This window comes from Sparus aurata, chromosome 2 (genome assembly GCF_900880675.1).
Source record: "Sparus aurata chromosome 2, fSpaAur1.1, whole genome shotgun sequence".
Classification (NCBI taxonomy): domain Eukaryota; kingdom Metazoa; phylum Chordata; class Actinopteri; order Spariformes; family Sparidae; genus Sparus; species Sparus aurata.
The window spans coordinates 20506909-20522356 of NC_044188.1; the positions used below are offsets into that span (position 1 = coordinate 20506909).

General features: G+C 44.1%; 1 protein-coding gene across 4 annotated transcripts; it reads left to right on the top strand.

The window, feature by feature from the left end:
- The first annotated feature begins 91 nt into the window (after window positions 1-91).
- baz1b (bromodomain adjacent to zinc finger domain, 1B) lies at window positions 92-14417 on the top strand. 4 transcript variants are annotated; one of them, XM_030392524.1, is made up of 22 exons: window positions 92-888; window positions 2093-2209; window positions 3015-3159; window positions 3408-3600; window positions 3877-3998; window positions 4140-4337; window positions 4424-4612; window positions 4729-6034; window positions 6215-6388; window positions 6572-6710; window positions 6802-6965; window positions 7276-7396; window positions 7494-7592; window positions 7921-8098; window positions 8352-8537; window positions 8695-8842; window positions 9041-9211; window positions 9406-9553; window positions 10134-10249; window positions 10821-10957; window positions 11111-11217; window positions 11406-14417. In XM_030392524.1, the coding sequence occupies exons 1-22, from the start codon at window positions 770-772 to the stop codon at window positions 12130-12132; spliced, it is 5004 nt and encodes a 1667-aa protein (XP_030248384.1). In that variant the 5' UTR covers window positions 92-769; the 3' UTR covers window positions 12133-14417. The 4 variants fall into 4 exon arrangements, with proteins under 4 accessions (XP_030248384.1, XP_030248394.1, XP_030248403.1 ...); XM_030392534.1 differs by having other exon boundaries at window positions 9068-9211; XM_030392543.1 differs by having other exon boundaries at window positions 4759-6034.
- The last annotated feature ends 1031 nt before the right edge of the window (window positions 14418-15448 follow it).

Consider the following 15448-nt stretch of genomic DNA (forward strand, 5'->3'; position numbering starts at 1 on the left):
CAATGAGTGACCGTATCTAAACAATTCGACGAGGGCGCCTCGCTGAAGTAGCCAATGACGGTCCAGAGAGGGCGGGACGTGCATGCGACGCTGCTTGCTGCCGGGGAAACGGAGTACTGACGGTGTACGGAATTGTGCCGGTGGACTGGAAACTCCCGCCATTTCGACAAGGAATTAACCTCTTGATTGATCCAGGTTACTTTTTCGTAATACTTCTTGACGCTGTTAACTGACAACAAGAAGCGCCGACAGCGCGAACATGCAGCGAGTGCAACTGAATGAACGAAAGCAGGCCTAGTTTTCAAAGACTTGGGATGTACAGCGCGCGCCAGACCTCCCGCTGAACTGAGCTTTGGCTGTTGCCGCGAGTTTGATTTCGGTGTGGTTTCCATCCGTTCATGTTCATCTGGAGGAGCTAAAAGTTTCCCAACTATACCGAGAGACAAGTCCAGCAAGCTGTTTTAGTTCCAGGACATTGCGTAAAACCAACATGACACTGCTACTAGAGAAGAGAAGAAGGATGCGATGAGGCGGCTGCCAAGAAGTGCACTGTTATTGTTTTGCAACGAGATAGCAATCCAGCCTACTAGCTAGTCAGCTAGCTGCTACACGTTGAGTGCCGGGCCTGCCGGCGGTAACGTGAGACGTGCTAAGATATTTCGGGACACTTGGATACATGATAAGGATATATTGTTGTATATTGTTGTACTAGTCGGTCGCTAGAGGATTGATTTTTACCGTTGGCACTCGTGCCATCTGTGGATTTGAAATGGCACCGCTTTTAGGCCGGAAACCGTACCCACTGGCTAAGCCGCTAGCCGAACCACCAGGCCCGGGAGAGGAGGTGTACATCATCGAGCACACCAAGGAGGCCTTCAGGAACAAAGAGTATCCTTTAACATGATGCTGAGGCTCAGGCTCGATTTGTCGAGCCCGCCGGTGTGCTCTACATCAGGCTTTGTCTACCTGGCTAAAATGAAATTTACACAGTCACACTTACATGACTGTTAAAATGGCTAACGCACCTAATCTTGACGTTTCCTGACATTTCCCGTCATTTACTGTCTCCCGCATGTACACAGTTTACACTCTGACAAGCTTGCTAGCAAGCTAATGTTCCGCTTTGCTAGCTAATGAACTCATTGTAGCTATGTGGCTAACTCACCAAGTTAGCAAAAAACTAAGACTTTGTGTGGCATATAGAGCATTTTTCATGTGAAATTAAACATTGCGAGCTGTTATGCTTCCTTTCGCTTTCAGCTTTTATGGCCCCGCTGTCAGCTAATAATGCTAGCAGGGTTAGCTAGCCCGCTGCTAACGTTAGGTATCCCGTTATGTCACAAAAGCCTGTCGTCTAGCTGAAGATGTTGCTCGGCTGGTTAGCTAGCTGTTAACGTTAGCACGCAGCCCTCTTCAGAGTGAGCTAACTCTTAGCTACCGGCACATTTATGCTTTTAAGTATGTCAAGAGAGGTTAACAGCTGTCCGAGAGTGGTTTACTGACTCAGTAGAGCAATTTGGGGTAAATAGTTAGGTTCTGTTGTGGCAACTAGGCCACTTGATTCACTTTTATTGTGGTTCAAATGAAAACTTTGAACGTCAGCGGTTCCTTAACTACAAGAAAGATTGTGACGCCAGTTATGACAGCTCAAAGTCACACGTAGTGTTAAAAGTGGGTTTTAGATCAGTTGACAGCCACTTGATTTACTGTAAATTGTTGATTTTAATTCCTGCAGTGACAAAGTTATTGTTTTTAATTTGACTGATAAAGACTTTAACATCTAAATCTCTCATCACTGCTCTAATGGCTAATGTCTCCCTCTACCTTTACACACTGTCTACTCTAGCAATGTTTTTTTTTTATTGTTTTGGTTTTTACCGTCCTCAAAGATGGCAAAGTCAAAACTCAACTAGTCATATAAGTTGTTTACTGACCCCACTGAACTATTTTTGAATTACTGACATATAAGTTACACACAATTTGTCCACAATGGACCATGTATATCTCGCTTCTAATAAGTAAGCAAATGACCAGATGAGGAGAAACTATTTACTATGCGACTGTTGCAGTTTCCTTGACGAAACGTCCACAGAGAATACGAGGCACGCTTGCTGAGGTATGATGAGCGCATCTGGACTTGTAAGAGCACTGGAAGCAGCCAACTCACACACAAAGAAGCATGGGAGGAGGAACAAGAAGTCACCGAACTGTTAGTATTGCATCTGAAGTTTGTGTTCATGATTTTCATCCAACTAGTGAAATGATGTGTATGTGTATGCCAATATGTAGTAGTCCAGTCTTTGGGGATTTTGTTTGGACTGGTATGTATGGGTGTACCAGTTGATGCACAAGCCCAGTAATATACACGGAAGAGCCTTACTCTGTCAGTGAAGGTCACAAGGCATGCTGTGTTCCTGTGATTGGATAAATCCGGTGCTCCTCCTCTCATTCTATTTAGAGGGTGTGTGATTGAGTCATCCCCACTGGTCTGGTGAGAGTTGTCTTATCCTGATCTGCAAAAGCAAAGGGCATAGCATTTTTTAGAGAATGTAATAGTTGAATGGATCTCTTTGAGCCCACTCATCACCAACCAGGTGTAGGTATGATGTATGTATACGGGCTGTCTGCAAGAAGAATGTTAACTGAACGACATGTGTGTCCCAAAGAGATGTCACATCAAAGACAGCACAGAGCATTGCTTAGCTGCCCAGAGCTCAAGTCACTGAGGATCACGAGCTGTATTCAAGCTCTGTCTAATTATATCAGCCAAGGGACTTTACTCCCCCTGCTGGTCAATCTCAGCCCTCTGATCCCCTGTTATGTAATACTCTGGTTCCAGTGATGACTGAATCACAGAAATTCAAACAATGTGAACGACATTTTGTCATGAATAGAGTGCATCACACCCATGAACATATCCAATATATGTCTGTTGTGGTAAAGACTTCTTCTTCTTCTTCTTCTTCTTCTTCTTCTTCTTCTTCTTCTAACTATTGATTATTTTCTGTGTGCAGGCTTCAGGAGGAGTATCCCCAGTGGTTTGAGAAACCAATTCTTGAGATGGTCCACCACAACACCGTGTCTTTAGACAAACTGGTTGAGATGTCCTGGGTTGAAATTCTCACAAAGTATGCTGTGGGCGAAGAGTGCGACTTCCTGGTCAGTTTGACTTCTTAAATTTCCACATTGTTAATATGATGTGTCTATGTATTATGATGTAATGAAGACAACAGAATTGATGGTTCTCAACATCATCTTTAGAGGACCATGGAACTAGAAACATAATATAATACAATAAAGTTCGTGTTATGTGAATTAACATTAATGTAAAAGCCATATGATAACTGTCCTCAGCGGTAATGCCTCTTGGTGTATCGTGAGATTCTCACAAGACTGTTTCACTTCAGGTGGGAAAGGACAAAAGTTTGCAAGTGAAGGTGGTGAAGATCCACCCGCTAGAGAACCCAGAGGGTGAGACAGCGGAGAAGAAGCTCGAAGGTGCCTGTGACTCTCCATCCAGCGACAAGGAGAATGCAAGTCAGGAAAACCAGAGGAAGGAACCTCCCCCCCGAGAGGAGGAGAACAGGAGGGAGAGCCTCAGTGAGTACCAAGTCAATATGTAAACAAACGGAAGAAACGCTTTAAAGAACATAGAACATTTCCAGCAGTGCAGATGCAGCCAAGCTGACCGTAGAATTACTATCAATGGGGCCCATCATATAACAGGTGGATGTGTTGTTTTATAAAGCAGGCTTATAGCAGCTGATTTTCATGTTTTTTCACTATTTTACTTGTGGTTTTAACCAAAAATGTCTCTCTAATTTTGAAAATAAAGCCTCCCATTTCTTAACATTTTTTTGTTTGTCTTCCTATCAGGTGACAGAGCACGACGCTCACCAAGGAAACTTCCCACTGCCATGAAGGAAGAGAAGAAGAAGTGGGTGATGCCCAAATTCCTTCCTCATAAGTACGATGTGAAGCTCATAAATGAGGATAAGGTTCGTATCTGCATCAGCAGTCAAAGTGCTACTCTTCTGTATTTCCATGTGTTGTTCACAATCCTTTTAATGTTGACACAGACTTTGCATTTTGAAACAAATTCCTTAACCATAATTGAATGAATCTTGTCTGTCGCATAGGTAATCAGTGACGTCCCAGCAGACAGTCTTTACAGAACAGAGCGCCCTCCAACCAAAGAGATCATGCGCTACTTCATTAGGCACAACGCACTGAGGCTCGGCATGGGAGAGAGTGCTCCCTGGGTGGTTGAAGATGAACTGGTGAAAAAGTTTAACCTCCCCAGCAAATTCAGTGACTTTCTTCTTGATCCCCACAAGGTAATTTACTCATTCTATTTTTAGCATGTTGCTTGATATAAAGGTATCTCTCATTCTTGCCTCACACTCTTTTTGCTTGTCTACAGTTTTTAGCAGAGAATCCCTCTGCAAAGCGTAAGAGCCTGACATCTCCAGAGGGTAGACCCAGCAAGAAGCTCAAGTCTCCTGACACGCCAGGAGAGGATTCAGGAAATGAGAAGGGTGAGAAGAAAAGGAAAAGGAAGAAGGACTCTTTAGGCATGCCCCTTAGTCCAACCATTTGGGGCCACATGCAGGTGAGCTGGCTTGTATGCACAGTATCATGTCTCAGTTAAGATATTACTCAATTATTATGGGGTATCCCTTTAAGGTCAAGGTTTTGCTTAAGGGGCTCTTCTTCTCTGTATTTCAGAAAATAACAATGAATGGCTCCCCACTCAAGGTAAAGAATTCTGGAACTCCAAAGAAAGGTGAAGGCTCGACTCCCTCCACACCAAAATCCAGCAGGAAGTCGGGGGACAAGAAAGAAGGGAAGAGAGGGAGAAAGAGTGGTGACAAGAAACTCAATGTACTTAAAGCTTCTAAAAATGATGGTAAAGCTGGTACAAAGACACCGAAGATGAAGCAGATGACTCTGCTGCATCTGGCTAAGAGCACCCCTGCTGGAAGCCCGAAAAAGAGGGCCCGTAGTACAGGCATGGGTACGCCTAAACTGGGTAAGGCACTACACCCGATGGCTCTCCACCTCCTTCGTTACTATAAGGAGAACAAGGGCAAAGAGGACAAAAAGAACTCTCTTTCCTGCCTCATCTCCAAGGCTGCAAAGGCCTTGTCCCCAGATGATCGGGGCCGGCTGCCAGAGGAGCTCAAGGATCTGGTGCAGAAACGCTGGGAGCTGCTGGAGCAAAAGAAGCGATGGAAGGCCATGAGTGAAGAAGAAAGGCAGGAAGAGATGAAGAAAAAGCGTGAGGAGATCAGAGAGAAACTGCGGGAAAAGGCCAAGGAGAGGCGCGAGAAGGAGATGCTCGTACGCCGCGAACAGTCTCGCAGATACGAGGACCAGGAGATCGAAGGCAAGAACCTGCCGGCGTTCAAGCTTGTTGACATGCCAGAGGGGCTGCCTAATGCCTTGTTTGGTGATGTGGCTATGGTTGTGGACTTCCTTCATTGCTATGCAGGGCTGCTGATGCCGGATGACCAGTATCCCATCACAGCAGTGGCGCTGATGGAAGCACTTTCGGGGGAACGATCTGGCTTCCTCTACCTGAACCGAGTGCTGGTGGTGCTCCTTCAGACGCTGCTGCAGGATGAGCTGGCAGAAGGCTACAGCGAGCTCGACATGCCCTTATCCGAGATCCCCCTCACCATGCACTCTGCATCGGAGCTGGCCCGCTTGTGCTTGAGACCGTGTGACGCTCACGGTGAGGAGAGTGGCCAGGGCTCAGACGACACAGGGGGTTTTGGGGGCTTTGATGATGTGGTGACCAGCGAGTTCTTGGAGAAGCTCGAGACAATCGAGGTGTTTGAGCTGAGCCCTCAGGAGAAGGTGAATCTGCTGGTGGCCCTGTGTCACCGCATACTCATGACATACTCGGTCGAAGACCATGTTGATGCGAAGCAGCAACGGTCAGCAGAGCTGTGGAAAGAGCGCCTGGCAATGCTGAAAGAGGTCAATGACCGCAAGAAGGCAGAGAAGAAGAAGCAGAAGGAGATGGAAGGTAACAGTAGGTGGTTGCCACCAGAGAGCTCCACCATGGAGGAGACTTTTATTTCCATGCATTTATAAATGTTTCAATTATGATTACTTTCTTTTATATTTAAATTATTAATAACTTCTAAGCTTATACACAGCATGATTCGACTATGTACATTTTTGATCTCTTTTTCTCTACTCAAAGGTGAGAAAAAGAAAGAAGGCGGTTCTAAGAAGGAGGGCAAAAAAGAATTAAAGGTGGAGCCAAAGGTTGAGCCCGAGCCGGAGCCTGAGGACATGATCAGCACCGTGAAGAGCCGACGGCTGATGTCCATGCAGGCCAAGAAGGAGAAAGAGGAGATGGACAGACAGAATAAAGGTAAGATATGGAGTAGTTAATCTAGAAAAAATGTAAGAAGATTTTGTTTTCCAAGTAGCTTCCTACGCCCGAGTCCTTGTTGTAAGTCACTTGGAGCAAAGCCAGATTGTTTATCTGTAGTAACTACGACTACTAAGCCTGAAACTTCTCACTCATATTTGTTACCATGTAATCTCCCCTCAGAGCGCATGGAGAAGGAGGCTGAAGAGGAGCGAATGCGCAGACAGAGGGCTGCAACAGAAAAGGCCTTTCAGGATGGTATCACTAAAGCCAGAAATGTCATGCGCCGGACGCCACTGGGTACAGACAGAAATCATAACAGGTCAGTGCTGCTCACAAACATTAAACGATTACAGACGGATGAATGTACACTCTAAAATCTAACCGTGGTCTGCTTCGCATTTTTTTTTCAGATACTGGCTTTTCTCCGACGTGGTTCCTGGTCTGTATATCGAGAAAGGATGGGTTAATGATAGTATAGACTACAACTTCACCCCTCCACCTGAAGAAAAACCAGCAGAGCCTGAGGTAGAAGAGGAAGAGGATGGTGGGTCGGCCACAACTAATGATTCACAAGGTACAAAACCTGAAGTATTATTATTATTATTATTATTATTATTATTATTATTATTATTATTATTATTATTAATAATCGCTGGAAAGAATTAGTTGCACCCTGGTCTGATAAGCAATTATACATTTTCAGAAGAAATCTTAAACTTCTGTAATGTAAGGATTTGCTGCTCTTGGTTGTCATTTATTATTGTAAATGAAGAGTCATTGGGTTTTAGACTGTTGTTTGGACAAAAGCAGCAGTTTGTAGATGTCACTTTGGGCTCTATGACATGTTTCAGACAAAATTATTTATTGTGAAAAATAATATGCAGTTGCAGGAGTTGAGAAGGACGATAGCAGCATAGATGGTGCTATAAGTGAGGGAGCCCAGCAGGGAGCAGCATTCGACATCTGTATTGAAACGACTGTTCCCAAGCAGGGACAGAACCTCTGGTAAGAGCTTTCTTTGTCTTTTTGTGTTCATCCTCTCTCATTTCTTTCTTTGCTTTTTACACAACTGTTTGTTCTAATTTTTCCTGTCTGCACGCAGGTTCGTATGTGACAACCCAGCTGAGCTGGATGAACTTGTGGAAAGTCTTCATCCTCAGGGGGTCAGAGAGAGTGAACTGAGGGTGAAGATACAAAACAAGTGAGTATGCTCATTATTATAAAAGATAGTTGCTTCAACAAATATGAATCCATCCCATCCTAGTGCGCTGCTAAACGAACCTCAGTTGTTAAATTAGCCTTTGTTGTGTTGGAACTAGCAGCAGCTGCACACTTAAAATAAATTGAATACAGAACTGTCAGAGCATTTATAAGAAAGTATGAACAAAGCTGGTTTTACAAAAAAGCAGACAAGAACACCAATGCAGTGTCTTTCATCCACCAAGACATTTCGGGTTTTAAACAAGTCAGCAGCAGTGATGTCGTAAATATAAAACTGAACCCAAAGTTGTCTCTCTCATCTTTTTCAGATACCAGGAAATCCTTCACTCCATCCATATGACCCGTAAGGCCAAACTGGGCCTCAGGACCTGCGACGGCTACACTGAGCTTCTCAGGTACCTGCGCAGTGACATCCAGGAGGTGGCCTCACGACTGCAGAAGGGAGGTCTCGGTTACCTGGATGACAACGTAGACATCGAAGAGCAGGTGATCATTTCACTACATACAATATTAGATGTTACATTTAGTAGTAATAGTAGACTGTTCCTTTATATTTGGGTCTGAAGGATTGTGCACAAACATCTGGAATATTCATCGGTTGTAGGCATAAAAAAAACATAAATATGAGGTCTAAATCAGGTTTGTTTGCGTTTTAACTTCAAGGGTTATATTTGTCATTTTTATGTTTAATCTTAGAGTGAAGTGTTACTGATTTAATAGCTCTTAATTCTCTCCACAGATGAAAGACATGGAGAGCTTGAAAGACTTTGGCGAGTGCATCATCACCATTCAGGCCTGTGTAATCAAAAAGTTCCTGCAGGGATTCATGGCCCCCAAACAGAAGAAGAAGAAAAAGCACGTAGGGGAGGAGAGCAGTAAGTCTGAAGAGGTGGACGAGGAGAAGAGACTGGCAGAAGAGGCTCGGGTAAGAGAACAGGGTTGCTGTGATTAAAGTATCCATAAAGAAGCTGAGATTTGTTCGTGAAACAGCAGATTAATATTTGAATAAAGCTTACCACTGTTGGACTCTCTTCATGTGATGTTCTGCTGATTTTAAACAAGTCTGGCCTTTTTCCTCTTAGGTAGCGACAGCGGTAGAGAAGTGGAAAACCGCTATCCGAGAGGCCCAGACGTTTTCCCGCATGCATGTCCTGCTGGGAATGTTGGACGCCTGCATAAAGTGGGACATGTCTGCCGAGAACGCTCGCTGCAAAGTCTGTCGCAGGAAAGGTAAGGACAGTCTTCAACTGCCGTCCCACTCATTGGGTCTCAAAGTGAGGAGTTGGCTCTAAATAAAGTATAGTATATAAGCAAATGAGAGCATTATTCCTTTATTGGCATAAAGAGAGATTTGTTGTAACTTGGCTTTTCTCTCTCAGTACAACAACCAGTCTTTACTATGAGGTGTGCTGGATGTTTGAATTGCAGTTTGGTGGTCTCCTGCTCCCTCTCTAGCGCTTAGGCAGAACCCGTCTGTGCTGAAGCTGACGGAGTCTAAGCCCAGATCCAAACAGGGCAACAGCAGCAAGCTCAGAGCAGAACAGACTAGTAGTGTCAGGCAGGTCTACGTAAAGAGTCGGCGTCCCTGCAGGCCAACAGGTGAACCTGTAGCGATAAGATGACATCACAAACTGAAACACAAGGGAAATGTTAAATAAGTTTTTAGGCCTTAACAAGGCGTGATGACCAGAATAATTAAACAGGAAGGATAAAATCAGGGATAAATTGTAGGTAAAACTAGGAAAAATATTGAAACAAAGCTCAGTTTGATGATAAATACTGATCTCTTCCAGGTGACGATGAGAAACTCATCCTCTGTGATGAGTGCAACAAGGCCTTCCACTTGTTCTGTCTGCGACCGGCACTGTACCGCATTCCTGTCGGAGAGTGGCGGTGCCCAGCCTGCCAGCCCACTGTGGCCAGACGTGGCTCCCGCTCAAGGTAACTGTCTGCCTCACACTTTCTGATTTGTCTTGGCATATAAACTGTTCTGCTACGTCATGGCTAATGTGAGTAATCGTTAGCTGCATCCCTAAGAAAACAATGTTTTTATTAGATTGTTGTAAATATAGATGTCATCACAGAAATGGCTGCTTTACATACCATTTTTAAACTGGCATGTACAATTTAACAATCTGCATGCACACATCTAGTAAGGTTTCATGTGTAAAAAAATGTAATCTAGTAAAAAATGACTGAAGACATACGTGTTAAATTTGCAGGTTTCTCATGTACAGGTGTCTTTTCCACTGACATTATTCTTAAAGCTGCAGTTTTGCTCAAGACAACTGTACCTAGTCCCCCTCACTGTGAAAAATGTACATTGAGGGGGGAAAATAGAATTTTAGAATTAGTGAGACTATGACATGTTATTTGAGACACTAGTATGAACCTAATGTTTGATTATTTTCCCCAATTCAACAAAATTTCTGCAGTAAACTTTCCTCTTCTCTAGCTACAGACAATGTTCCGTCTTCATCATTCGCGTCAAGATCTTTGATTGCTAAACTCTCTGTTGCAGAAACTACAACCAGGACACAGATGACGAAGAGGACGAGGAGGAGTCTGAAGAGGAGGACTCTGAGGAGGATGAAGAGGACGAGGAAGAGAATGATTACAAAGCCATGGGGCACAGCTGTGAGTATCTGCGAGAGTTAAAATTACGTCCAGGGTTCACAAAATTTTCTGAGTGTAAGTTTCTCTGCTCCATCCAGGATATCTTTAACATTTTTGTCAAATGTGCAAAACAAAAAAAACAAGTCACATTCTTGGGCACCTGGGTTGGTTTTGGGAAAATTGGGGATCTTTTGCGACGAAGGCTGGGAATGAGAGGAATGCTGACGGGGAATTTCAGTCCCTGTCCTCTCCCTGTCTCTATTGTCTGTGTGTTGTCATGTAGCACAGCTCAGGTCTGGACCTTTGCTTTGAAGCCCTGTCTCACTCTGGCTTCACTCAGAGTATGTGGCAGGATGATCCCCTCTGTCAGCTCGAGCCTGCACCGCAACCATTAAGAAAGTTTATGCATCGATGATGAAAAGCAGTGCCTCTAAGAACACATTAATGGGGGTGTAGCACAACATTAACTGCTACAATATCATTAAAATGACAGGACATTTTGGTGACACGTTTAAATATCTACAATTTTCCTGTTCCAACGGGGGTTGTTTCTTCTTGTTGTCCTGATCACCTCTCCGTTATTTCTCTACAGTGAGACCAAGGAAGAAAAACAAGCAGTCCTCATCTCGGCAGAAAAACTCCAAAAGTAAATCCAAGAAGCCGTCTTCAAGTAGTCAGAGCAGCAAACAGAAGACTGGCCCCAACAGCCCTGCGGACATCGATGAATTGGTAACAAAACAACCAGCACACTCACGATATAAAAAATAGATCTTGATACCCAAAAAGACTACATTTGTGGCAGGCATTGATGTTTGCGTCATAGACTTACAGTAATTTGTTGTCTGCAGAATAAAATCAGTTTTTATATTGTTGTTCATGCAGGTGCGACAGAGTTCCCAATCCGGAGTGCGCAGGCAGGCGCTGGAACTGGAGAGGTGTGAGGAGATCCTCAAGAAACTGACCAAATTCCGCTACAGCTGGCCATTCAGGTGAGCAAAGAACATAATCTGTTAGGGTTATTAATGACTGGAGCAGCACCAACCGTATAAAATGTTTACTTCAACTGTAAGGTGAATTTTTAATTAATGATACAATTGTAGGTATCATTTGAATAAAACAATTAAATATTTTCTGCTCCATACCAAACATCTCTTCCCTCATGTTTCTCTTTGTACAGGGAGCCTGTGTCCCCAGAGGAGGCTGAAGACTACCTGGACATCATCTCCCAGCCAATGGATTTCCAGACGATGCTGGGGAAGTTCAGTCAGGGTTCATATCGTCATGCCCAGGACTTCCTGGAAGATATAAAACTGGTCTTCTCCAATGCAGAGGAGTACAACCAGCAAGGCAGCACCGTGCTCTCCTGCATGGTCAAGACGGAGCAGTCATTCACCGAGCTGCTCCAGAAGCTTTTGCCCGGCCTCAGCTACCTCCGCCGGCGGTCGCGCAAACGCGTCAGCCAGGCCCCTGCTACATCCGAAGAGGAGGAGGAGGAGGAGGAAGAAGAGGAAGAGGAAGAAGAGGAGGAGGATGATGATGATGATGATGAAGAGCAGGAAGAGGAACCGAAGAAGAAGATGCAGAATGGCAAATCGAACAGGAAGAAGGCCAGTAACAGTCGGGGAAGGAGGGACGAAGAGAGCGAGAGTGAGGAGGAGGATGAAGAAAATCAGGAAGAGGAAGAGGAGGAGGAGGATGACGACGACGATGATGATGGCAGGAGGAGGAGTAAGCGGACCTCTGCCACCTCAGGCAAGAAGGATTACAGGGAACAGGATAGCGATGGCGAGCGGGACACACGGAGGACTCGTCAGCGGCGCGGCCGGGACAAAGCCGCGGAGGCAAGCAGCGACGAGGAGCGGTCCAGCCAGCAGCGACATTCCAAGAGACAGAAGCGCTCGTGAAGTTCAGGGTGAACTTTTTTTTTTTTCTTTCTCTTTTGTTTTTTGTGGTATCTCTTTGCTTTAAAATTTCTTTCTTGCTCTTCTAAAAAACGATCAAGAGCGCTCCTCCTCCTCCTCCTACAACCAGCGGGGGACTTAAACCTCAGAAGGACTTTTTTGTGTTATTAAAATTTTTGTTCATATTTTGAAAAAAGAAAACTGATTTATATTTGTAACATGTTTAATATTGGTGATGCTTTTTATTTTTTTTCCAAACCAAGAAAAAAACGAGACATTTGAGATAATGAAGAGGTCCTCGTAGCTCTTAAGACTCTTTTGAATTTCAGTTCCAAAGTTGACAACCTCACACACAGATGTGTAATTTGACTTAAAATGTTGTCCTGTGAACTGCTGTTTTTTTTTTTTGTTTATTTTGTTTTGTTTTAACATTTGCGCTCCCAAAACACCAGTTCAGTGTAATCAGAGGTCTGTCGTCACACGTAGTCCAGCCATCACGTCACTGGGAGTGTTTTTCAGGATGACTAAATCCAGCTGTAATACATTTGTCCCACTCACATCTGTCACAAACCATTGTGGTCTCACTGACTTGAAGTACTTCTTGTTGAGGAGATGGTGTCCATGTAGCTAGGAATCCCCTTCTTTGCTTAAAAACTGTGCTGATGGCTGATATGAGATGTTCACCTGTAAATCTCTCTTTACGAAGCATCTTGACACCAAGATTATCTTTGGTCAAATGCAAGTCTATAGATAAACATGATAGGATTTTACTAGTTGTAGTATTAATTTTGTGTGTGTTTTTCCAGCCCAGGCTCAGATTTATTGTCTGGGTTGAGACTGCAGATCACACGTGTAGTCTCCTCACTTTAGTGCAAAAACACAACTTTCACCTCAGCTCTTGGTGCCAAGGTGTTTTCAAAACCATGGACCCGACCTGGTGTCTCGTTCTTGGCGGCGTAGAGCTGAGCAGCCTTTCCTCCTCCTCCTCCTGTAGTGCCCTGCCACTTTAAAAGAACCGGTACCTCAATGCTCCGTCAGTTTGCACACCTCTGCCTGTGTAAAGTGCACCCAATATGCCAGCAGCTGCAGGACCATACTTTATTGAAATTATGTGCATAAACATTTGTAAACGGTGTTTAAAAACAACAAATGTGACGTTTGTTAAGAAAAAATGGGCATTTTTGAATATTTGATATTTTTTGCACATTTTATTTGGTATTGTAAATGATAACTTGTTCAGTCGATCTTAATCAAATCCAATAAATTGCAAAGGTTTAAAACCAGGGCTCTCCTAGTCGATGCAGAGAACATGTCAGAGTCAGTTTTGCTTTTAATTTTTTTTGTCACAGCAGTTTTAGTAGCATCAATGACTCAAACGGCTCCTCAGAGGCATGCAAAGATCTCCCTGCTCGTCCTGGTTCAGTCACCAGGTGGTGCTCTACTTCTGCGCTCTGAATACATTTGCCCCGGCGCTGTTCGCTGGTCTGGTGCAACACCTGACTCCCGACAGAGGGGAAGCTTCACAGTGCTGAGGGATTTTTGGCTCTTTAACTTGCTTTATAATAACTTATGCACACTGCGCATGAAAATTGCTGCAGCTAATTGATTTAATCATCACACACCCACTAAATGAAAGCCTCTTAGACTGTGCAGAAGCTCCTGCTGTTTGTGGCGAGGTTGCCAGCAACGTGTATGTATATGTGTGTGTATATATACAGTATATATACTGATAAGGCAGTGGTTGGTTTCCCCTCTTCGGTCTGTACTGTGCTGTGCTGTTCTCCTGTGTTTCTCTAGTGCTGTTATCATCAAGACTTTACTGATTTCATTTGGCCACTTATTTGTTTCCCCCCTCTAATATCTGTTTGAATCTGGCTTTGACATGATTAACATTAGTTCAAAATCACAATTAGAAAAAAAAAACAAACACAAAGTTGATCGCCGCCCTCGAGTTGAGACCTGACTGTAAATGCTTTCTTTGTTCTCGGAGGAACTGCAAAAGTCTTTTACACTTCCTTTTTTTATATATATATTTATAGTCTCTAAAGCAGGGTTTGGGCGGGTTTAGAGGATTCACATGTAAAGAATTTCCAATAAAGGCCATGGACGAATACCGTAGTTCTCCCTGTTTTATTTGTGTTGAGCTGATGAGCATCCCCGGGTCGGACAGACACACATCACTGCCATCTGTAAACCTTGTGAAGAGACAATAAACGGGGAGGAAAACGGGTTAGCCGTGACCGCCGACTGATGTCTAATTTTACTTTTTAATAAAATATCAAACAGTTTTCTTACTCTGGTGTGGACCCTTTTCTCACAAACATCTGCATCTTCTAATAGAAGCCAGGTCCGCTACAAAATGAGGCGTGCTGAAGCCAAAACTGACATTACAGAACATAAATAGCTTCACTATTCACAGAGAAGGATGAGCAAGCTGGACTGAAACTGTTCCATGAAAACACTCAGTGGAAAAGGTGAAGCTGACAGTGGCTTGATCTTAATTGCACAAGTCGGGCTCTGTCTGCTGGTTGAAATCCACTTGGTGTCGAAGTTTAAGATCCAACGGGGAAGCAAATCTGAGGATGTAAAAAATGTTTAGACACAGGAAACATTAAATATTTACACAAGGCTGTTGATAGTGTCGAGACCGCCCCTGGATGTGGCTTCTGGACCAAAATAATAACTTTGTTGAACTCGGAGCCAGAGTGAAGATTGTTTCCGTGATGTATTGAGCCGAGGAGAGTGCAAGGAGGACAGTAAGATCTTATGAAATATCTCCTGAGGTGCTGACAGCCTCTGAGCCATCTGTAACTTGGAAACAGGTGTAGAGGCTAAGATGGATCAGAGTAAAGGTCAGGGATGTGGAAAGTCAGTGGAAACGTAGCACTTGATTAGTGGAGCAGCTGCATTCAAGCCTAAAGGGATGTTTAGCTTATGATATATAGTCCTTTTCATTATTTACGATGGTTATTATATGAAGTAGAGGGAATGGAGGTGTGTTACATTTGAGCCAGAGAAGAAGAAAGAGGATGCAGGCCTGTGATTTTGACCCACAAGAAGAGATGGCAGATTGAGGACGTTATGAGTCACAAGCCCTGAGGCGTCACTGCTTTTTCCCTGCTTTTTCTGGGACTACACGGTGACGGAATCGATGCGACAGCGAGTTCTGGTGGCAGACTGGTTGGGGAAATGGTGCCAAAACCAACTGCCGTTCACCAAAATGAACTCCTGAGCGAACTTGTGATGAACCCTGAGACGTGCATCACTTCGCTCTTAGGAGGCTTCGACTCTTTCGAGAATTTGTTGTAAACCCCAGATA

Excerpts from the sequence above, each read along its gene's own strand:
- baz1b (XM_030392524.1), top strand. The coding sequence starts at position 770 with ATGGCACCGCTTTTAGGCCGGAAACCGTACCCACTGGCTAAGCCGCTA. Across the intron at positions 7,593-7,920 it reads AGGGTGAAGATACAAAACAA|ATACCAGGAAATCCTTCACT; the intron begins GTGAGTATGCTC and ends CATCTTTTTCAG. Across the intron at positions 8,099-8,351 it reads ACGTAGACATCGAAGAGCAG|ATGAAAGACATGGAGAGCTT; the intron begins GTGATCATTTCA and ends TTCTCTCCACAG.